At 41.2% G+C, this 23,832-nt stretch overlaps 1 protein-coding gene across 1 annotated transcript; it reads left to right on the top strand.

Annotated features, from left to right (window-relative positions):
* The first annotated feature begins 310 nt into the window (after nucleotides 1-310).
* slc4a4a (solute carrier family 4 member 4a) lies at nucleotides 311-20,444 on the top strand. Its single transcript, XM_076149353.1, has 25 exons — nucleotides 311-321; nucleotides 1,053-1,225; nucleotides 1,356-1,559; nucleotides 2,317-2,476; nucleotides 4,606-4,842; nucleotides 5,986-6,146; nucleotides 7,205-7,357; nucleotides 7,976-8,052; nucleotides 8,361-8,518; nucleotides 8,604-8,691; nucleotides 8,898-9,052; nucleotides 9,263-9,382; nucleotides 9,662-9,836; nucleotides 9,925-10,058; nucleotides 12,564-12,838; nucleotides 13,478-13,545; nucleotides 13,671-13,856; nucleotides 14,010-14,123; nucleotides 14,445-14,606; nucleotides 14,987-15,165; nucleotides 15,599-15,671; nucleotides 16,473-16,541; nucleotides 17,771-17,944; nucleotides 18,294-18,467; nucleotides 20,343-20,444. Exons 1-25 carry the CDS (start codon nucleotides 311-313, stop codon nucleotides 20,442-20,444), a joined length of 3,582 nt encoding a protein of 1,193 aa, XP_076005468.1.
* The last annotated feature ends 3,388 nt before the right edge of the window (nucleotides 20,445-23,832 follow it).

The following is a 23,832-nucleotide window of genomic DNA, read 5'->3' on the forward strand; positions in this document are numbered from 1 at the left end:
TTTGCTTTGAAACGAACAACAATGGCGTCCTACATGCAAGAGGAAGAAGAGCTGCTTTGTCTGCAGTACTTAGTGCGAGCAGAAAAAAAAGAAAAGCGAGGAAAGAGAGAAAGTGGTGTGTGCGCCCACTCAATGGTAACAGGACCAAAGAAGGAGAGTTCCGTTTATTGGTGCGGGAAATTTGTTCGATGGACGAGGAGAAGCACCATAAATATTTCCGCAAGTCTGCCGCCAAATTTGATTTGAGTTCCGGGCCTGCAGAATCTGCAAGCAAATCCAACACCAGAGAACACACCGATCTGCGATCAACATGGCGGAAAGGTTAGCAGTAACTTTGCGCTATTTAGCCACTGGTTCTTTCCAGACAAGTGTAGCTGCAAGTTACAGAATGGCCATAGTTAGCGGAGGTCTGCAGAACATTGAAAGAAAAGTGTATTTCTTGTGTTTGCATATCTTTATCTTTCATTAGTCTTTATAAAGTTTTGTCATGGCAGGCCGTTTTAACGTGACTCCATATGTATTTCAGATTTTTCAGATATGCAGTACATCCAGTTGGGGACAGTTGTTCTATCTAAGGATTCAATCAATTGTATTTTTCACAGCACTACAAAATACAAACACTGCAAAGTAGTTGTATAGTTGGTGCGTTGTTGTAGCGGAGAAGGTGCACAAAGTCAGTGCACGGTCACAAAAGGTGGCAGGAACGCAAACAGCACGAACAATGCACAGAGCCACACATGAACCCTTGATGGTGAATTTTATGTCATGGAGACCTCACAGGCCTTTGCGCCCACATGGATGCAAAGGTATAACGTAGGCTTAAGACCAAAGGAGGGAGGGTATGTGTCTATGTGGATAACAACTGGGGTACCAAAGACCGCCACTGCTCCCCGACCTGGAGTATGTGACTGTTCAATGCAGGCCCTAATACCTTCCCTTGGAGTTAAATGTGGTCATGATTACTGCAATTTACATTCCACCTGATGCTGATGGCGCTCTTACCACAACAAAAACTGTTAAAACATGGTCTGAGGGTGCGGTGCCTCTATCAGCTGCAGGACTGCTTCTAAAAAACGAACTGGGATATTTTTGAACATCCAGTCCCTGGAGGAACACGCCACAACTGACCTGTTTTACATCAAGAACTGCATGGACACTGTTACTGTGGACAAACCTGTGGACTGTCCAGGTCTATCCCAACCAGTAGCCCTGGATGACAAGAGAGGTCCATAGCCTGCTGAAAGACAGGAATTCAGGTCTGGTGATGGGGCACATTACAGTGTTGCTAGAGCCAACATGAAAAGAGGCATGAGAAAGGTCAAGACAGCATACAAAAAGCAAGATCACTTCAACAGCAACAGCACACAACAGGTATGGCCAGGGGGTTCAGCTCATCAACCGCTACAAATCCAGCAACCTCACAGTAGCAGACGGCAACGCTTCCATGTCAGAGGAGCTGAACCACTTCTTTGCCAGCTTAGAGGGGACTTCACCAGAGGCGGCCACGTCACATCCATCAGACCAGAGCAGCCCCATCCTCACATTTGAAGGAGCTCGAGGTGAGGTGCACACTAAGGGCGGTGAACCCGAGGAAGGCTATGGGGCCAGATAGTGTATCTGGATGGGTGTTGAAGGAATGCGTGGACCAGCTGGTGGGGGTTTTCACTAAGATCTTAAACCAGTCCCTGTCCCAGTCTATCATCCTACCCTGCCTGAAATCACCCATCATAGTCCCACTACCTGTGGCACTCATACCTGTTATAATGAAGCTGCGATTGCTGAGTGGTTAAGGCGTTGGACTCGAAATCTGATGGGCTCTCTTCACGCAGGTTCGAACCCTGCTCGCAGTGACGAGCAAATTGCTGGTGACAAATCTATTCATTATGGCGTCAGTAGCTCAGTCCATATAATGGCTGCCCTGCACCCCGTCTGTAATGCATGTGTTTGTGTTTGTGTGGGGAGTGCAAGATAAATTTCAATAGCATGCGATTTGCATGCAAATTGACAATTATTAAAGTATCTGAAGTGCTTTGAGAAACTTCCACCCACTTTTGACATAAACCACTTTGCCTACAGAGCAAAGAGGTCCACAGAGGTCACCATAGCCACAACTCTCCACACTACCCTACCTAGAGCACTGGGGAAGCTACACTAGGCTGCTCTGTGTGGATTCTAGCCCAGCTTTCACCACCATCCTCCCTCATAAGACTGATGACTAAACTGACAGACCTGGGCCTGTCTTACTCTATCTGCCTTTGGATTAAGGACTTCTTGTTGCCCACAGAGGGTAAGAGTCGGCCCCTCACATCTCCTCAGCCCTCAGCCTCAGCACCAGCTTCCCACATTGCTGTGTGCTGAGCCCCCTACTCTACACCTTGTACACACACGACTGCACCCCCACAGACAACACTATGGTGGTAGGGCTCATCTCTGAGGGGATGAGGCTGCATACCGGGACGAGAAGGACCGACTGTGGGTTTGGTTCAAGATTACAACTTGGGCCTCAACATAACTAAGACAAAGCAGCTGATTAAAGACTGAGAGAGTTTCTGGGCGTCCATGTAGAGGAATACCTGACCTGGACCACGAACACCACAGTGCTGGTGAAAAAGGCACAGCAGAGACCCTACCTACTGAGGATGCTCAGGAAGAACTTGACTTGACATCATTCATTAGGTCATTATGTTTTCATTTTTTTTGCAATTTGTTTTTATTGAAGCAAACATTGTACATGAAATTGTGCATACAGTTATAGGATATTTTGGAGATCATTATTTATATAGAAAGAAGGGAAAGAGGAGAGAGAGAGAGATAGAGAGACTACCATTAGTGCGAGCAGAAAAAAAAGGACTCATTGTTGTTGAACTTTATACATAGACCCTGAGGTAGAGTACAAGTAGATTGGATTTGCAATGATGTCATAGGGTACATACAGATCTTACAGGATGATGTCAAACATGAAGTCATTATGGAGGGACTCTAGGGTGGTTCTAATAAATATGTCATTAACTGTGACAGTATTCATGATGTCATCATGGGGGGACTCTAGGGTGGTTCTAATAATTATGTCATTAACTGTGACAGTAGTCATGATGTCATTATGGGGGGACTCTAGGGTGGTTCTAATAATTATATAATTAACTGTGACAGTATTCATGATGTCATTATTGGGGTAGCTAAGGTAGCTCGTGCATATCTCCCACTCCTATAGTTTAGTAAAAGAAGTGATTGAATGCCAAAAGATGTTGTTATGCTGTGTTTAATAAAACTATTGGGTTCAGTCATTTTGCGTGGTGATATCTGTGGATGGATCTCGAGCCTAGCCAAAATGTACTTTTTTTTAACTATTATATTTTGGTAAATTCAACACCATTGTGGTAAAAATGTTGCTCTGCATTTGACCAACAATTGTTATTTGCAAAGATATAAACTTCACAAAAATATTGAAACATTGATCAAGGCCTTTTAATGCTGATCTAGGTGTGGGGCCGGATACAGGAATTGTTTAAACAATTTCTTGCTGTCACTCTTTTACAAATTAATACAATGGTGTTAATGAAAGAAATCCGGCATATTTATCCCAGCATAATATATCAACAGGTGCAAATTGGTCCTAATCTGTATTGTCTTTGTTGGGCAATTCAGTGACGCAGTGGGTAGCACTGCTGCTTCATAACAAGTAGATTCTGGGTATGAATTCCTATGGCAGCCCCTGTCCTTTATGAACAGAGCATGAATCTTCCCAGTGAATTGTGGGATCAATAGGCAATGCTTATATAATGTACTCATTTGTGTACGGTGGATCAGGCTCGGCAGAGTTATGCACTGTAATGAGTGATTTGTAGTAGTAACTCTAATGAGGTACCATGGCCCTGGCTATGTCCTGGGTTTTTTTTCCATTACACAAGGGCCCGCTCAGCATTATTTTGGGCACACCATTTCTCTTTCTGACCTTAAATAGTTTCCACTTCTTTGACGAAGCTTTCATTTTGACCAGCTTATGCATGTTTGGTTAATGTTGAATTGATAATATTTTCAACCTCTTTAATTTCTCTGTGGCTCTTTTTCCTGAAGCACTGATGCTTGACTAAGTATTCAAATGAGAAAACAATAAGAATGAAAGGCAAACCCCTCTGGTAAAGATTCCAACACTTTGTGAGGGACTCTCCGGCAGTTTGCCAAAGCTGGAAGGCCAATAGCACAGGCTTGTTGAACAGTGAGGGGGGGGGGGGCGGGGGGGAGCAGGGGGAGAGAGCAAGAGAAAGTTGTGGGGACACTGCTGTCACAGAGGGGACCCCCCTAACACCCCCCCCCCCCCCCCACCCCCCACCCCCTCCCAATGCAGTGCTCGAGCAGGGGACAGAAAACTGCCCTCACTCTCGTCCAACACTTTATTGGGGGACTAGCTGCTGATTTTGACTGCTGCATTGGTGAGGTTGTGTGGCTTTCTGGTTGATATCAGGACCAAACCTTTGGCCTTTTTAAGATGTCAAACAACAACAATAACCAAGATGGGAAGAAGGAGAAGGAGAATGAAGACAATTTAGAGAAAAAAGGAGAGGAGGTGATCCAAATTGAACCCCCTCCACCCCCTCTTGAGGCTAGTGGGCAAGGTCCAGGAGATGAGGGGAAGTGGTCACCCAAACCCATGCCTAATGGGCACCATTGCCAGTCAATCAACAGCAGTATTATCACTATCTCAACAGTCTCACCTGCAGCAGAAAGGATCCGCTCCATTCTTGGGGAGGAGGATGATGGCAAAGCACCCCCGCAACTCTTCACTGAGTTGGATGAGCTGCTGTCTGTGGATGGACAGGAGATGGAGTGGAAAGAGACAGCCAGGTAAGGTGCCTTAGGTGCCACTAAATCTAATCTTAAGTATTCTTTGAAAATGTTAATTTCCACTGACATATTTGACTGAGGCACAAAAAGTACGACAATTCATGTACACAACAGAACTATCTCTATAACTCTTATGAAAGTCTCTCCACAAATATGAAATGTTGCAAATGTGAAATTTGCTGTAACACAATTACAACTAGTCACATGAATAACGCTTAAGTATTTTTTTACTTCAAGTGTTGCATTTCACAACACTTCTAATCACGTAATTGCAGATACAGTCAATATATTGAGAATCAATATCATGAGTACAGGTCAAAATCCATCCTTGACTTCAACATAATGCGTTAAAATCCCTGTGCTTCATTGCCGAAGAACTTCCCTGCTTCTCAGGCAAATCTTACTCAGGTTAGGCCGTGAATTATTGGGAGAGATTCCTACTTTAATCCAAGTGTGTGGATTGTCAATCCAAGAGCAGAATTTACCAGCCCTCGCACTCAAATTGTCTTCCCTTGCATTTAGTTTTGCGCTGCTTGTGTTTAAGCCATGTTGTCTGCTCTCAGATGTTTTCTGTGCGCTTGGATTTTTTGTGTGACAACCCTGTCAAAAGTCCCAGCCAATAGAATGACAGGAGTTGAGTTGAGCAATGAAATGGCCAAGTTGTGGGTGTGTGCACTTTGGCTCTTAGAGCGTCCTATACGCGGGTGGTTACGCCTCTGCTCCCCGCCTTCCACTGTTTGCATTCAGGGGGTCAAATGGGGATAATTTCGATTCAATTATTTGACTCTTAAAGTGGTTGATAAACATGCTTCATGGAAAAAATATAATGTCAAGGGTTACATGTTCCTTGTCTGTGCTGATACAGTTTGCGCTACATCTTGACATGCAATATAAGCCTTCAGATGTGGTCCTGGATTTCATCATTGTCTTACATTGCGGTCCTTACATAGTTGACTTTCAATTTGCTACAGAGCTGCTACTAACTTCAGACTGGTGCGAGCCTCATAGGCTGATGAATGGATGAAGCAGTAGGCCACATTCAGAATTCTATTTGGGTTGAGCAATAGGATGCTTATGATGGTAATCCTAAATACTTATGTTTGACAGCCATTACAAAAATATAACATCTCATCTTTCATCTAGGTGGATCAAGTTTGAGGAGAAGGTAGAAAAAGGTGGTGAACGCTGGAGTAAACCTCATGTGGCCACGCTGTCCTTGCACAGCCTTTTTGAATTGCGGACATGCATAGAGAAAGGCACAGTTATGCTGGACATGGAAGCTTCCACACTGCCACAGATTGTTGGTAAGTTTGACAATCACCGCTTTGACACCAACACAATCCTTAAATCTCTGTTAACAATTTGTCTTTTAAAATCACCTTTACTTAATTATTCAACAATATTCACTAAACACTGTTTGTGTTCCGATTTGTGAGAAGACGGTCATTACACTGACCTACATTGTAAGTGTAAGTCTAAGACATACAGTGTAATTATTCTACAGTTGCGTTTGGGCACTCATCTGAAGGTGGGAAATACCAGATGGTAAAGCAGTACATACAACTTCAGCGTGTTTGAATGCTTCCCAGAAGAAATAACCGAAATATGAAAGTATAAACATGGAGGTACCGAATGTCGTAATGCAGAGTTTTTTCTTTTTTGTACATAAATACTTGCGAGTCTCTGCAAGAACAAGAACAGAAAGTTGCCTGTGCATCTCTACTAATTTGTTGTGTTCAAATTCAAAGTTTATAATTTGTAAATATAACTTGGGCAGTCGTTCATTTGCAATTCCCAAGTCTTAAATGATCAACTGAGAAACAGAGTGGTGAACCTGCAGGGAAATGGCTGACTACATACTGATACAACTGATTTGGACAAATGGGGAAATGTTGTGTGAAGCTGGAAAACTAGGAGCGGAAACTCATCGGTAAATGGAACGCATGTGACTGAGAATACGGGGAACCAAAGGGAGACAAAGGCTCAGGCAGACAGAAACACACGATGAGCAACAAGCAAGATCATTGTTTATAATTTGTCACTCTGCTTATATAATGTTGACTATACAAGCATGAGCACTCCCCCTCAAATCCCATCCAGAGCATTCATATCAACCAATTAAAATGACTGGGTAGCTACAGAAAGCTGTTCGGCAATGATAAACAATAAGATCATACAAGCATCATGGCTGACACAGAAAAACTCCGGAACCCATGTTAATGCATGGTTGGTGCAACTTAGATCAATTGATGCAGTGTGACACAACATGATTATGACTAAGTAATGAATAATACTCCTTTAAACTCCTAAAAAAGAAGCTTCCCTGTACATGTCCTTCTGTTTTCTTTCTCTGCATTTTCAGAGCTAATCACTGACAACCAGATCGAGGTTGGCCAGTTGAATGCTGAAGTTAAAGACAAAGTAATGTACACTCTGCTACGGAAACACCGGCATCAGACCAAGAAGTCCAGTCTACGCTCTTTGGCAAGCATTGGCAAGACAGTCTCCAGCGCAGGTAGGCTGTTTTCAAACCAGGATAATGGGAATACTGGTGCCACTTTGATGTTCTCTCTTTTTTATTAGCTACAGTATGCTTTTTAATGTATAGATTTATTTAACTGTGTTTTAGTTTTGATTTGTAGCGCCAAAACCTTAGTCCTGTGGTGAGTAGTGTTTTGAGTGTGACAAGGGATGCACTGCTGCCCTCCTCAACATGAACTCACACATGTAACACTACATTGCGTAAGCGTATGCAACATGTTTTGGGTTTCAATAAACAGTGAACTAATTTCTGGTCCATACTGGGAAATATTGTGCAAAAAAAGTTTCTCTTTGTCAGGGACAACATTAACGCTGAAAGTCTGCAGGACATTATTTGCTGTGTGATTGTAGTGTTTCAGACCAGTCTCTGGTTTTCTCAGGTCTTTACCGGTAGATCACAGATAATGGTGACCCAGATACAAACAAAAACTGAGAAAATGTTTTGAACATGCGAATGTACTTGTGCCTTCTGTGCCCTGTTCCATTTGTAAATAATTTTCTTCTGTGCAAGAAGAGAAAACTGCCTTTCCGAAGTCTTCTTTACCATTCAGTGTTTGCTGCCTAACCACTCAGAGATGCTGTCTTTCAACAGGTAGTCCATCCGCAACTCACCAAAATCTGTCTTCCAGCAGCCCAAGTGATATTTCTGACAAACCAGGGAAAGCTCAAGTAAGTGATCCTGATTGTTATCAGGTGGTGAATGTTTAAATTAAGAACAAGAGAACAAGAGAACAAATTTACAAAGAGATGGAAAGAGTATATCACATGTGTCTCATATTCTAGAGACATGATGATAGCCAAGTGATCAACTGTTGTTGACTTGACTTGAAATAGTATTTAAATTGCATGGGAGGGGATTTTGAGAACTGATTGTCCTGTTTGATGAAGGTCATTTAATTCAGAGGTGCTCTTACAGATAGTGTGCTTGGGTGAAATGTTTAATACCCACTCCTGTTTTTTTCTTTTGTATTCCTCAGCTGAGAAACAAGTTCATGAAAAAGATACCAAGAGATGCAGAGGCCTCCAACGTGCTGGTGGGAGAGCTGGACTTCCTGGATGCACCATTTGTGGCATTCGTTCGTCTGCAACAAGCAGTGATGCTGGGAGCTCTGACTGAGGTTCCTGTTCCTACAAGGTGATAAAGATTTGTGTCTCAACTGAAGGAATTTTTAAACAGGAACTAAAGGAAAGTTTATTGTTGTTGTTTTTTTAATTTCCAGATTTTTATTCATCCTGTTGGGACCCAAAGGCAAAGCCACAGCTTATCATGAGATTGGGAGAGCCATTGCCACATTGATGTCAGATGAGGTTAGACTGGCTTTTTTCAGGTGTCATCTGACTTACAAGTTACAGTGAAGGGTACATGTATTTGTGTCTACAGGACTGGGAGAAGACGCACACAATGAGAATAAAGAACAGCTGCCCACAAAAAACACAGCTGTAAAAGGACACCTGCTTTGACATGTCTTTGTCTTTGGCAGTTGACTGCCTCATCAGCCTTTGTCTGTTTTCAGGTCTTCCATGACATTGCTTATAAGGCCAAGGACAGACAAGACCTGCTTGCTGGAATTGACCAGTTCCTTGATGAAGTGATTGTGCTTCCTCCTGGAGAATGGGACCCTGCCATCAGGATAGAACCTCCAAAAAATCTCCCCCCTACTAACAAAAGGTGTCTTTATGAAAGTGCCGCACTGACATATTCTATGTCATGAAGCTATTGCGTTTGCACTGTATTACTTTTAAGTGTATTAGTAATTGATTAATTTTCATTTTGTCCTTTCTTAGTAAAATACCAGCATGACTAATATCTACCTCTGTAGATGTGAGTTATAATGATTCTGTGTGTGTGTGTGTGTGTGTGTGTGTGTGTGTGTGTCAGGAAAAGCATGTTTGCAGGAGGTGACTCTCAGGTAAATGGAGGTATGCCCTATGACAGTGGAGCTGGAGGAGGAGGAGGAGGGGGACATGCTGTAGGCGATGAGCTGAAGAAGACTGGAAAGTACGAACTCATGAAGGAAACCATAAAGTACTAACTAAATATTGCTGATGACAGTGAGGTTTTCTTGGATTTCAAGCTGTTTCTCCTTTGAATACTTACAGCTCCGGGTCCTCAATAGTTTTGACAACTATATAAATATTTATTTGCTTACCACCACCAACTCTATACATTAGTGAATGATGCACAAGTGACTTTTTTTCTTATTTTCTATATTATGTATATGGCATATCTTTACCTATCTATCTATATCTATATACAGTATCTGTTCTCCTTTTTCAGGTTTTGTGGGGGTCTCCTTCTTGATATCAAAAGAAAAGCACCCTTCTTCATCAGTGACTTCACTGATGCGTTTAACATTCAGGCCCTGTCTGCCATTTTATTTATTTACCTTGGAACTGTGACAAACGCCATTACATTTGGTGGGTTGTTGGGCGATGCAACGGAGAACATGCAGGTGAGGCAGAGTTTTGAATTTTAAACATTTTGGACAACATTCACCAATTACCTTCTTTGAATATAAATATTTTCCTCTGCATGACCAGGGTGTATTGGAAAGTTTTTTGGGCACAGCAGTTTCCGGCGGCGTCTTCTGTTTGCTAAGTGGCCAGCCTCTCATCATCCTCAGTAGCACTGGCCCTGTTTTGGTATTTGAGAGGCTGCTCTTCAACTTCAGCAGGTATGTTCTCCATTTCATATTTTACCAATGGCACATTGCCAGTCACAGGTGTGAACACAGATAGGCAAAAGGAGGAGAGAGACAAACATAAGTAGAGAATGACAGAGACATGGAAACAAAAGTGTGTGGTTGGTTTATTTTTTACATCTGGCCCAAAGGCTCCCATTTTTGTTGAGATGTGTCTCTATGTCCCAGAAGTGTAATCATGTTATGGATACCTTTTTATAGCAGTCATATAGCAGTCATAAAATTATTTCCAAATTCATGTGACTTTCAATTTAAAACTCCACATCAGAAGGAGTTGAAACAAATGCCTTGATATAAGGGAGTGAGATCAGGTGTGCTGGAGTTAGGCTGCTGCTCTGCACGGCTCGGCTTTCCTCATCATCTGGCTATATAAGCTTTTCTGTCCCTCATCACTGCCAGATCAAAGAGACTACTAACAATCAGTGTTGCTACGTTTCCAGCCACCCCCTTCTAACTTATTTGTTTGTTACAATCTGTTTTTCCTCTGTCTATTTCCTCCCACTAACTCTGCTGTCTGTGTCCCAGCAGTTCTTCCTCTCTAGTTCCTTCCCTTGTGCTCCTCGTGTTCTCCCATCAAGTGTCTCTTGCCACCTTGTCAGGGCACGACAGGACAAGAAGTGTTGCTGAACTCGCCATTGAGTTCCACACCTTTGCCGTGGAGAGTGGTTGGAACCGTGAAGCCCTCCATGGGGCATTCAAAAATTCACCCCACAATTCCATCAAGGACTTGCTTGGGTCCAGAGATGAAACCAAAGATCCTGACTATTTCATAGCTTTGTCCATCGAAATTTACAATCGTTGAACGCCAGTGAATCCTCATGTTCTGTGGTCTCCCACTCTTCCGTGTTTCCTGGTGACTCTGTCCCAATTCCTCCTGAGCGATCCTCCAATCCATCCTCCATTCCCAATCCCATGCAGCTTGGCCATACTGGGCCTATTTCAGGACTGCACAATCCGCCTTAAGCCCGAAGCTCCACTGCCATCAGCCACCAACATGATTCTGCCTGAGCAGGATGCTATGGAGAAGTATATTGAGGACTCATTGACAACAGCTGTCATTCCTCCATCCTCCTCCCTTGTGGGTACTGGTTTCTTTTGGTAGATAAGAAGGATTAAACACTCCGATTTAGAGAACAATATCTCTGTGAAAAAGAAATATCTCCTGCCTTTGATTAGTTCTGAATTCATGTCTCTTTAATGACATCCTGAGGGACATGATTAACCACTTTGTCTATTAATGACATCCTGATCTTCTCAATCGGCCTTGCGGAAAACCATCTGCATATCCACCAGGTACTCCAGTACCTCCTGGAAAATAAGTTGTTTGTTAAAGCAGAGAAATGTGAATTTCTTGTTTTCACCATTTTGTGCAGATGGACCGGGCCAGTTTGACCTATCACTGTTTTTTCCTGAAATTTCAGCTGCTTGGCAGCTCCTCTCACTGCCCTCATCTCCATGGGTTCCACGTCATCTCATAAGGCTGTATCTACCTTCCTGGGCCTTGAGCATTGTTTTGGCCCAGCACCAGTCCTTATTTAGCCTGACCCCAGCCATCAGTTCATTGTGGGGGTGGCTACATTACACAGAGGAGGGGGCTTTTCTTTCTCAATGTTCAGATACCAATGAGAGACTAAACCCTTGTGCTTTTGCCCCCAGAAGCTCACTCCAGGAAAATTATGACATAGGGCCACAGGGTACTCCTCACAGCTAACAGCTCCTCATTTCTCATCATCTGACTAAATAAGTGTTCCTGTTCCAGCTCATCACGGCCAGAATGTAGACTCTGCTAACCATCAGTGTTCATCAGCTTCTTGCTAATCTCTTGCTTACTTACCGGCCTTTGCATTCTGTTTTCCCTCTACCTGTTTCCTCCGTGTCCCTGCAGTTTTGCATACAAGTCTGACTCCAGCCTCTGCAATTGGATCCCCATGTCTCCTCGTGTTGCCCCCCTCATCTGCTTTACCTGGCTTCACCCTCAAGCCTCAACCTGTGCCCTCATCACCATCGTCACCAGTCCTGTAATAATACAACCTCAAATCATTATTCGTGAATTCCTGTGCCTGTGTCCCACACTTGGGTTCTCCACTTGGCAATCATAACACAGATATTGCTCCAGTAATGTCCGGAGCAACAAACGATATGATATATTTCCGGAATAATTCCAGAGAAGGGCATCTTTCCCTGTAAGTCTGTCAGTGTGAGTGACGCACAGATGGAGGAAGCACAGCCAAGTGCATGGGTTTGTGGCAATTTACCATACAGATCGATTAAAAAGAAAATTGCAAAATATAACTGGTCTATTATTTATTTGTACGCAAGCCCACAACTGTAAGGTGGATTTCTTTTGCGCTAACAGCAAAATACCACACAATGTAAGCACCTCTGAGCAGGAACCAATTATTTACTAAAATATCATATAGGGCTTTAATGACTTTAATGTGTTTGAATGCCTGTGTTTTTGTTTCTTTTTCCTCAAAGAGATAATGACTTTGACTACATGGAGTTCCGTCTATGGATTGGTCTATGGTCGGCTTTCTTCTGCTTCGTGCTCGTAGCAACTGATGCCAGTTTCTTGGTGCAGTACTTCACACGCTTCACCGAGGAAGGTTTCTCCTGTCTCATCAGCTTCATTTTCATCTATGACGCTTTCAAGAAAATGCTCAAGTTAGCTCACCACTACCCCATAAACTCTGACTTCAAGATGGACTATGTCACACAATACGACTGTCTCTGTATGGCTCCTGCTGTTCTAGGTGAGATCTTCTTTCTTTTATTTTCATTTTGATGCATTTAACAGATTGTTAGCCTTATTAAGACAGTACCTGAGTGAGCAGATTTAGTTTTTTCGTTGACAAAACCAATTTTAATATTTAATAAAGGAAGATTCTGTCATTAATTTGTTGGATTACCTCTATAAAGTCTAGTTACCATCATCTTACTTATTTATTTATTTGACGTTTTGGTTCAGCCAGAATGTTTTTGGAAGGTCACTTGACACTGACCAACAAAAACTGTCCCTGGTTGAGGAGACTGCTAAAATCATTGGCACCATAATTTCCCTTGGCACCCTTTCAAAACAGCTTTTTGAGCAATCGTGGTAACAGACAAACAAACAAAATGGTAAGAGGATCAGGAGTCCGGCATTAATCAAAGCTACTTTGTCAGCTGTGATTAACATCTGCACACCATTGGCGACTTGGAGAACTAGTCAGCTAAATCAGCCACGAACCAACTGGCTGGATCGACAGCCTCGCTTTTTTTGTATCTTTTTACAAAAAGAGTGCAACAAAAGTGTTTAGAGTGCTTTTGGGATGCAATGTGTAAACATGTAAAGCATTATCAGCTCATCATGAGAAAAGGTATTTCTTGTGTTTGTACTTGTGTTTTCATAGAGAACAGCACAGACATCAGTGTCGATCCTTCAGAATCCACCTCCATCTGGTACTGGAACATGAATCTGGTAAGTGTTTCATTTTTTTATTTCTGTTGTCCACTTCCTTTTTGGTCTGGCTTTGAATAACTATTTCTTTATAACAGCAATATTCTTAAACTTTAACTAAGACCTTGTGGGTTTCCTCCGGGCAGCCAATGAACACTACATGGTCATCACTTTCAAAGACGGAATGCTTACGTTTCAAAGGAGAACTGGTCGGGAAATCCTGTGACTTTGTCCCAGACATCACTCTCATGTCCTTCATCCTGTTCTTTGGTACCTATACCTGCTCTATGTGTCTGAAGAAGTTCAAAACCAGCCCGTTCTTCCCCACGACTGTAAGTCACACATCAACACAATGCTGCACCAATTAACACCAAAGATGGACTGTCAAGGAACTTTTCCTTCAGTTGGTTTACCCTATGGTTTGAAAAGCAGGTTACAGAGAGAAAACTAATTAAAACTGTCTTATCTTTCTTTCTGTCCTCCAGGTGAGGAAACTCATTAGTGACTTTGCCATCATCCTGGCAATTCTTATCTTCTGTGGAGTTGATGTGCTGGTAGGAGTGGATACTCCAAAACTCATTGTGCCAACTGAATTTAGCGTGAGTGCTCCTTCCCACCGCCTGGAGTCTTAGATAAATAGGTATCAATGTCTGTAGAATAATAGGTCACAAGAGCCTTTTGGCAAGTTTGGAGAGTAATATCAGATCTTGCTTGGTGTGCTTAGAAAATGGTCAGCAATAATGTAGATTGAATGCAATTTGTAGTTCATCAGCAAACAATGAGGTAAACAAATAATCACAGATACCCAACTATACTCTCCCCTCTCTTACTATCCCTTCAGTGTCATCTATGCATATGAAGTGTGCTGATTCTGACTCTGTGTCTAGTTTAATCACATGTTGAATCTCTCTTCTCATTAGCCAACAAGTCCTAAGCGAGGCTGGTTTGTGCCTCCATTTGGAGGAAACCCCTGGTGGGTCTATTTCATATCAGCTGTGCCTGCTCTGCTGGTCACCATACTGCTCTTCATGGACCAACAGATCACAGCTGTGATTGTCAATAGGAAGGAACACAAGCTGAAGGTGCAAGCATTACAAGCATTACACCCTCAACACACATAGTATTCATCAACTTATATTCACCCTCTTTAGTAGAAGCTGAAAGCAGCAGTCAAACTGTCATAACCAGTATTCGGCCACTTCTAAAGCTGTAGAGTGACATTTTGAGGTACTAGCATTGTTCCTATCTACCATTATGAGATACTGTAAGTCCTTTTCTGCCATTTTCCCAGACAGGTGGTAATTAGATCAAGATCAAGATCAAATTGCCCTGTTAATTATCAGTTAATTTCAGTGTTATATGAAGTTATTAAACCATGTAAAAGCTGCAAGCCTGGCTTTAGCAGCGATTCTGCACCCATGCACATGTATGACCTTCCATCTCTTGTGTTTGGCTATAACAGAAAGGGGCAGGTTACCATCTGGATCTGTTCTGGGTGGCTGTTCTGTTGGTGGTTTGTTCTTTCATGGGCCTGCCTTGGTACGTGGCCGCCACTGTCATCTCTATTGCTCACATCGACAGTCTGAAGATGGAAACAGAAACATCGGCCCCTGGAGAGCAGCCGAAGTTCCTGGGTGTGAGGTAGACGCCACATCATAAGTTTTATAATAAACTGACCACAAATTGATCGACAAACTAATTCCACATAGACCTCAAACATTGGTTTAGATTACTGTGTAAATTATGACCCAGTCCCAGTTACAGATGGCGATTAATGTTTAGATTACTCTCATTAAATGAATGAAATATATCTGTATGTCATAATAACTGTCTAAGTTGATTGAATGAAATCTTATACCTTCGATTTTATGAGAAAATGAGTGGGTACACAACTTGAAGAATCACACCAATCAGCCATTATGCCTTTTCCTGATAACCATAATGCATCTCCCTATATCCCTCCCTCCCTCCCTCCCTCCCTCCCTCCCTCCCTCTCTCTCTCTCTCGCTCTCTCTCTCTCTCTCTCTCTCTCTCTCTCTCTCTCTCTCTGTGTTTTCTCCCTCTCTCTATATAGAGAACAGAGGGTTACTGGAGTGGTGGTATTCATCCTGACAGGACTCTCTGTGTTTATGGCTCCTATTCTAAAGGTAAAGCAGCTGGATGTTGGGCCTCATCTCCTGAGATTGTCACATGTTATTAGTGTTTCAATTTGTTACTATAATAATCTAGTCATCCAAATAAACTAGGCAGAAAGGTGCACTACTACATTTTTGGATGTCAATATATTGCAGAGGTGGCTTGTGCCTCCACCTATATTTTGAATTCCTATGACACCATTATGGTCATTTTAACCCCATTTGAACCACATGCTCCACATTTGGCAAACTCCCTGTTATTCTAATGTTTCTGTGACAGCAAGTTCCCCTTTAGCTCAGGGTTATTTGCATCCTGCTCAATAAAACCTACACACTCAGACACTGACATTGTGATAATACTTGCTCAGTTTAATAATTCACATTACACACATTCTGTGGGAATGCTCTGGTTGGTGATTTGTGGTTGGTTTTTACCTGCATTTTCATTTAAAATGTTTCTGTCAACACATGGAATCACATGGTCAAGAACAGCTGTGAGCTTTGCCGTGTTTCTATGATGTGTTTACAAAGCGTTACAAGCATAAATAATAAACCCAAAATACAGGCAAGATTTAACATTGTTCCTTTAATTAAGTAAAAGCATATTGGATTATATTGTTATTTACAGCATTTGGATCAGTGTCTGTCTTTGACATGACCTGTGTTGTCAAATTAACAAATTTCAAGAAATGTAGACAAGTGAATAAAAGGTAAACACATACGTGTTCCTTGACCTGGCTATCAGATACAAAAGAAAATCAACTCACATAATCTTATGTGTCTTTTTCTTTATTCATCCTCAATTTCACTTAGTTCATCCCCATGCCTGTGCTGTATGGAGTCTTCCTGTACATGGGGGTGGCCTCTCTTAATGGAGTCCAGGTGAATGTTACACTGTACTTACATTTTAGCCCTTGGATTATATTGGGTCTGTGGGTCTGTGGATGTGATTTCTTAGGTCTATTTATTGACTGCTTTGTTTTGACATTAGTTAACTAGTTGAGTAGGAAGAAAATAATCATCTCATGTTATCCTATGATGCAAAGGAATGGACTCTTCAGGGCATCATGGACATTAATTACGCTATTTTGATTTATTTCAAACTAGAAGTAACATGCAAAGTAATAAAGTCTCCCGAAATGGCTCTGACAGTAGGGAGTTGTGGAATCTGCGTATCAGTGCCTGTTCACCACACCACACTAAATGCAAGATCAAAGCAAGAGCTTGCTTGTACTTTATCTGTGCAGAAATCTTTCTGGACAGTCAGTCAGCAATCATCATTCTAAAGGAAACAAGCATCACATGCACATAGCCCAAGGCAGACGAGATGTCGTACTTCTGAAGCCCCTAAGTTTATTTTTTATAAAATGTGAACTCATTACACAACAAAATGGACAAACTACAGATGCTGGTAAAAGCACAACCAATTACTTTTATACTACATCTGCTTACTGTGGCCCTGAGACAAGGTTAAAGGAAAGTATTCCTGAGTTATGCAGCTGCCTGGTTTCTCTCTGTTCCAGTACAATACACAGCCAATAAATGAAACACCTAAACACAATCAGAGTAAATAAAAAATGTGTGCAAGCAATTAAAAAGCGTTTATGGGGTGTGTTGCAGGCACACAGACAGAATGCTGCCTGCGGCACAGTAATCAGACACTACACTAACTACATTGGAATACTGTCATGGGAAAAACTCAGATTGGCCCACGGATCTTCAGGTCTGCCTCAACACTTCAATGCTGAAAATACTCAATAATTTTGTTGCTTAAATTGGAAAGAGACTTAAAGCATGAACTCAGGCAGGACCAGGTACAATTATTACATATTTGACAAGTTTTGCAGTGCCTTTGAACTAGTGTTACCAACTACCAACTTACTGAGAAAGTTGGAATCCATACTCAAAACACGGGACAATCTGGCCCTTCCACCTTTGACTTCTACAGAAATTCTGCATCAGGCCTATAATTTACATGACAGGGTTGCATCAGATTCTGTATGTAAAACCTTCTCTCTCTTCTCCCTCACTGTGATTTGGTTGAACTTAATAACATAAATGTAATATATTTTAACTCTAACCACATAATGTTTACCTTTCCATTTCTGTAGTTTATGGATCGTCTTAAGTTGCTTCTGATGCCAGCTAAACATCAGCCAGACTTGGTGTACTTACGGCATGTTCCTCTGAGGAAGGTCCATTTCTTCACCTTCATCCAGGCCCTGTGCTTGGCTATGCTCTGGATTCTCAAATCCACAGTCGCTGCCATTGTATTCCCAGTTATGGTGAGTGACATTTACAGTCTCTGGGCTGTTTTTAAATGTTGTGCTACTTCACAACAAAGTAAATTTTCAGAATGTCATGGCCCCCTTAAACCTAACATGTATTCACTCAGTTCCCTACACCTTTCGTCCTATGGGGATACTTAATCCTATTCAGTATCCATTTAGCATGATTGTATTGAATTGTTGATTACTCTATTGACTAAACTCTGTTTAAAATCTTACTTATTTATTATTAATGATTAAATACAATGCAATGCAAATAACAACAGTACCAATTCAACAATACAACAATTAAAATACATTAATTCCTTGCTGTCAACTAAAATTCTTGCTCTTCTGCTGGTTGTAGATTCTTGCTCTTGTAGCTGTCAGAAAGGCCATGGACTACATGTTCTCCCAGTATGACCTCAGTTTCCTGGATGACGTTATCCCAGAGAAGGACAAGAAAAAGAAAGAGGATGATAAGAAGAAGAAGAAGAATAACAACAAAAAGCAGGACAGCATAGATAGCGATGCTGATGATGTAAGGATTTTTTATCACAGTGTTGACATATATGCCATATAACATGTAAATATTAGCAACAACAAACTATAATTCAGAGTCCTGATAAGAGAACGTTCCGATTAAAGTGTGGCTGGCATTTTCTAAGTGAAGAGTGAGGTGCATCATGCATCTTGCTGGCCATGGAAGCCATTTGCTCCACACCGGACACAATATCAGGAATGAGATTGGGGCATTCCTATGAGTTCCAAGGGGCCTTGTTATTTATTGAAATGATCCCAGGTTATTACAGTAAATGTATACTCAACTGCTCAGCAACTGCTTAGCTTTTTTTTTAGGACTAGGAGGCTTCTGTGAAGGTTCCCAAGGTGTTATGTAAATAAAAATCCATCCTGCGTGCAATGCATTCTAAAACAGTCCACACCTATCTCTTGCCAGTATCCACAGCAATGTCAAAGCATTTTTCTGTCTTATCTTGTCCTATATTTATGATGATTGATTTACGATGATATAATATTCACTCCAAGCATCTTTCATGATGACACTTCTAGTCTTAGTCTTACTGCTAAATCTCTGTAGTAGAGGGCAGAGAGAGCAAGTACGCTTGCTCTCTATTCCTAATGAGACTAGGGCCCTCACGTGGACAATAGAGGAATAACGCCCCTGCTGCAAGTGGCTTTTCTTCACAGTGGTAGAGAATCAGTCCCTCTGGGTCAACTGTCTCAGTGCGTCCCCTTTTAGTGCAATCAGTGCATGGTTAGCCCTTAAATAGTCAATGCAAATATTCATCCTCCAATTCCAAGAGAGATTCCCTTTCCACCAACATCCTGTACTGTACTGTAAAGCACAGCCTTTTACCTCCGCAGTGATATTTTCCTGCAGCACAATCCACCTCACCCGCAATCTTGGTGACTCAGGGGACTGGATTGTTGAATGTCTGTGTGTCAGGATTGATTAGATGGTTTGATGAATGAAACGCTGGCTTTGGGTTCTGTCTCTCCTGCATGCCATCTTTGGAGCCTGTTGGGAGGCCCAGATAGCAACTGCAGGATAGAAGGGAGAAGCAATGTGATTGGAACAGAGGAGAATAATGGGATAGCATGACTGAAGGATGAGTGTATGTGTAGTTTCATGGGATACATGGTCAGAGTAAGGATAGGTGGCTAAGTGGGTCAAAGAAATTTAAGGCAAAAAGGAGAGCATTGGGTTGGCATGAGTTAATGTTGTCTGGCCAATAGTCAAGGTGTGGTTGAGGCATAGTGTTGCTCCATAACTTACCACACCACAACAGTTTGAATTGAAAGAAAACACCTGGCCTTGCTTGTGGTTACTTGTGGTGCACTTTCCAATCTTTTGTGAGAATACCAACATGAACTTCTTTCTTGAGAAAGTACAGCATGACCTTCTTTTGTTTATTCAGTATAATAACAACATTTTTCTGACAATTATTCTAAGTGCTTAATTCATCAAAGTAGAATTAGGTATCAAGTAGACTGTAGCTGGTGGGTTGTTAAATGGCTGGCTGTCTAAATGCAACTTTAGACGGTCCATGATATTGTAGAAAGACAGATAAATCTCTGTGTAAAGGTCAAGGATGTCACCACATACATTGAAAAACTGTTGAAACTGGTTTGATGCTGCTGTTGCATTGCTTTGATGATTCTCTTCCACGGAAACTGTTTGTGTGTTAAGCCTGTCTGTGAAAAGAATCTGAGACAGACAGGAGACGATGTGTTGGCTGAGTTTATGTCGGATAGGCAGATAGTTGTGGTGTGGTTGAAGGATGGTGTTTCTCTTTATCTTTTCCTCTTTCACACCATGAAACTGAACTTTGTGTGTATGTTGTGACACTGCTTTCAGAAAGTCTCATCTCAGGATTTGTATTTCCTTCAACAGTCTGAGTACCCTTACAATGAGAAAGCTCCCAACGTTAAAATTCCAATGGACATGATGGAGCAGGAGCCATTCTTAAGCGATAAGACTTCTGACAGTGAGTAGACATGAACTACCTGCAATACACTGAATGCACTAAAACACTGACTGGCACTTTCTCTTGTATTACTTTCTGTATATAATAATAACTTTTAAATGATTCATGGCAGGTTGCAAATGTGCTACAAAACATGAAAAAAAAAGAAGTTCCTTCTTCTATTTGTCTTGTTCTTGTTCCTCCTCATCCCAAATTGTTATTGTAATTGAGATTTCTAATATTGTCAGAAGTTAATAGATAATGTTAAGAGGTTTCACATATTAACAAAACCAAGTCTCTATAACTGCTCATGTCAGATTGTTCCTCCTCTCTGGTTAAAGGTCTTTAAGCTAGATGGTTGGTTAGAATGTAAATTGCAGATTGGCTCTGTGGTTAAAGTTTCTGGGCTACTGTTGGAGGAGGGAGCAGTTTATTAGATTATCTACATGAACACTAACAGCTGCGTATTTATCTGTTTAACCTTCCACAGAAGAGCCCTCATCATGCAATGAGCATCAATCATCATGCTGAGTGACTGCAGCACTACCAAGCCAACTGCATGTCCAGGTGAACTGAGCATGTGTTTGACTTCCATGTTGTTAAGGATCATATTTATGGAATCACTGTACATTACAAAAATAAGGCAAGAAGCATGCAGCAACCAGTTTTAAACAGTCCTGACATATTTTGAAGTTGCTAATATGTGCCTTCTGGATCTCAAATGAGTGTAAAATTGGGAGCAGGTTTAGAGAACGTCTTAGGTTTCTAGAGTATAAAGTAACAAGACTTTACATGAAGTTACAATAACTTGGAGTGACAGTAGAATTCAGGGCAAAATTCTCTAGGCTGCTAAGACAGACAACTCTTCTTAAATGAAAAAGAAAGAAAATGTGTTGCTGGAAAAGTGGCACACGGTATATAATATGTGGTTTATTGTGAATGTCAAATGCAATTTAAAACAAATAGTTAAGTCAAGTCAAGTTTATTTAGTCTAGCCCGATATTGCATACAATGTCTCGCTCTATGTGAGTGAGTGAGTGAGTGAGTGAGTGAGTGAGTGAGTGAGTCTAAGCTTAGTCCACTTTTACTCTGCTAGGACGACGACTTCATTAAATTAATTAAAATGTCAGTTTGCCTTGTTCATACTCCTGCTGCAACAATTAATCCATGGTCCTTTTCTTCTTGTTTCTTTTTTTTTTTTTTTTAGCTCAGAATTAAGTCCATTCCATCTGTGCCTGAGATTAGAATATGCCTGAACCCCAAGAACAGTGGGAGTGAAACATCTCTGTAACACACCAACAAGCCTGCCTCTCCAGAAAGTAAACACTCGCTTCTCTCGTCTTCTTTCGAAACAGTACTTTTGTTACATATTCAAACATTCCATGATCAATTTGTTGTGTATCATACAACACACTCAGAAGAAAGGTAAATAGCAGGATGGACACAATGGCTAAGATTTCTCTATTGTGTGCAAATCCAATATGGTCCTATCCTGTCTTCATCTTCTATCCGCTCAAAAGAATTGTTAAGATTTTTTTTGTTCTAGATTGAAAGCTTCTTATGAACAAATGCAACCAGTTGACTCTTTCCTAGAGTTTAAATGGATTAACTCTTACTGCTAATAACAATTTCACAACTTCTGAACGATGTGTGAGATCAGTAAACCTATGAAATTGTTTAAAACCTAATAGCATTCACAGTGCATAATTATATTTGTATATGATTTCATTTGTTTTTGTTTTTTTAACTTAAAACTTAAAATATACAAATGATACAGATTTGTATTCACTGTTTAACCTAAATCTTAATCTCATCTAAATTCTTTCTCTTTTGTACTTTTGGTGATTTTGTGTGTGTGATGTTAATTGCTTATGCTGCACAAACTATGGTACCTAAGTGGCCTGTTATTATTAATATTTGGTCTATATGGTAAAGCAGGACATTGTGACATACACACATCAGATGGTCCATCACTATCCATCCCTAACTATTACTTAGCACAAGTCTGAGTTTGTGTCATCTGTGAACCATTGTTGCTCTTTGTAAGCCGTGTACATGAAAGCATGCACAGTTACTTCTTGTCATCAAGGTCATTGTGTAAATTTTCTTTTTAATGCTTTGTTTCAAGTAATGATGTAAATTCCACTGTATTCTCAATACTAGTATTTTAGCCACAGCAAATTGTGGAGAAACATGTGCCTTAATGTTTGGGACATATTTGAGTAATTGCTAGTTAGGCTGTGTTTAAGTATACTGGGCACACAATGTCAAAACTGAAAGGGAAACTTTAATGTACTAAATTTTCAGTGTATGCAATACTGATACATTTGATTAACCCTTGTCACGCAGAGAACAGCTTGAAATTGTTTATTTTAGAATTTCTATTTTTAAATGAAATGTATATTGGAAATAAACTGAATCATCAAACGCTGAAGGTGTGCTGATTCTGAGTCGACAAATGTCAAGAAGATTTATATTCTAACAAGTACAACTCTAAAAACAACAGGGCAATTATTACAATATTATTCTGAAGGGCTGAAGGCTTGAATGTGCGTGCATGAGACACTGCCCCCTGGCGGCCTAATAACGTAATGGTTGCGTGCTCCAATATAAGCACGTGTGAGAATGAGTCGTATTCTGCGTCACACTGAGGTTGCTGTGTTTCGATAAACTATGTTACGTGTTTGGGTTAGGGTTAGTGTGTATAATGAAGTGAAATGATCATCACAATTCCATTTTGTGTCTGATTTATTAACAATCATTTATAAAACATGTCTCCCCTTTGTAATGGTTCACTGTAGCGATGTGGAGTGTGAAGGCAGCTCAATAAAGACATTAGATTATCAAGCACTCTCTACCCTGAAATAGCTCTTCACAGCCCGGATGAACAGAGTGGAAGTCTAATTAACGAAAATAAAATGTAATTTGCACAAAAATGTGTCCCAGCAAAGAGTACAAGAGTTTGCCATTAATCTACATCGCCACAAGATGTCGCACTTGGTAAGGTAACCACATTTGGGACGGCATTTCAGCCCAGGCTCAATGTAGTAAGCGATTTTCTACTTAAGCTTATATTTGTCACACTTATGGGTGTCACAGCACTCTGAGTTATCAAAGCACATGTATGAAGAGTAAAACTATGATAATTTGTTTTGTTTTTTCCATACACATTACGAGTGTTTTGCAGAAAACAAACATATCCAGCTATGCTAATAGAAGGCACGTATCACTTTAATCACACTATCCTAGTTTAAAAAGCAGTCTCCCGAGTTTGCTTTGCGGACATGAGCGCCACTTTTCCTTTAATTTTCCTTCCTCCCGTGTTCCGTGGTTCGGGACGCATGGGAAGTCTGGAGTACCGTGAAAGTCTCCGGTGAGGGGAGCTCCGGGTTTAACGTGCTGCTGCTGGTGACCCGT

Source organism: Genypterus blacodes, unplaced genomic scaffold, assembly GCF_046128005.1.
Source record: "Genypterus blacodes isolate CSIRO-AG114 ecotype Tasmania unplaced genomic scaffold, CSIRO-AGI_Gbla_v1 ptg000045l_1, whole genome shotgun sequence".
Taxonomy (NCBI): Eukaryota; Metazoa; Chordata; class Actinopteri; order Ophidiiformes; family Ophidiidae; genus Genypterus; species Genypterus blacodes.

Excerpts from the sequence above, each read along its gene's own strand:
- slc4a4a (XM_076149353.1), top strand. Across the intron at positions 1,226-1,355 it reads AGCCCTGGATGACAAGAGAG|CAACAGCACACAACAGGTAT; the intron begins GTCCATAGCCTG and ends TCACTTCAACAG. Across the intron at positions 16,542-17,770 it reads CCTCTCTTAATGGAGTCCAG|TTTATGGATCGTCTTAAGTT; the intron begins GTGAATGTTACA and ends CCATTTCTGTAG.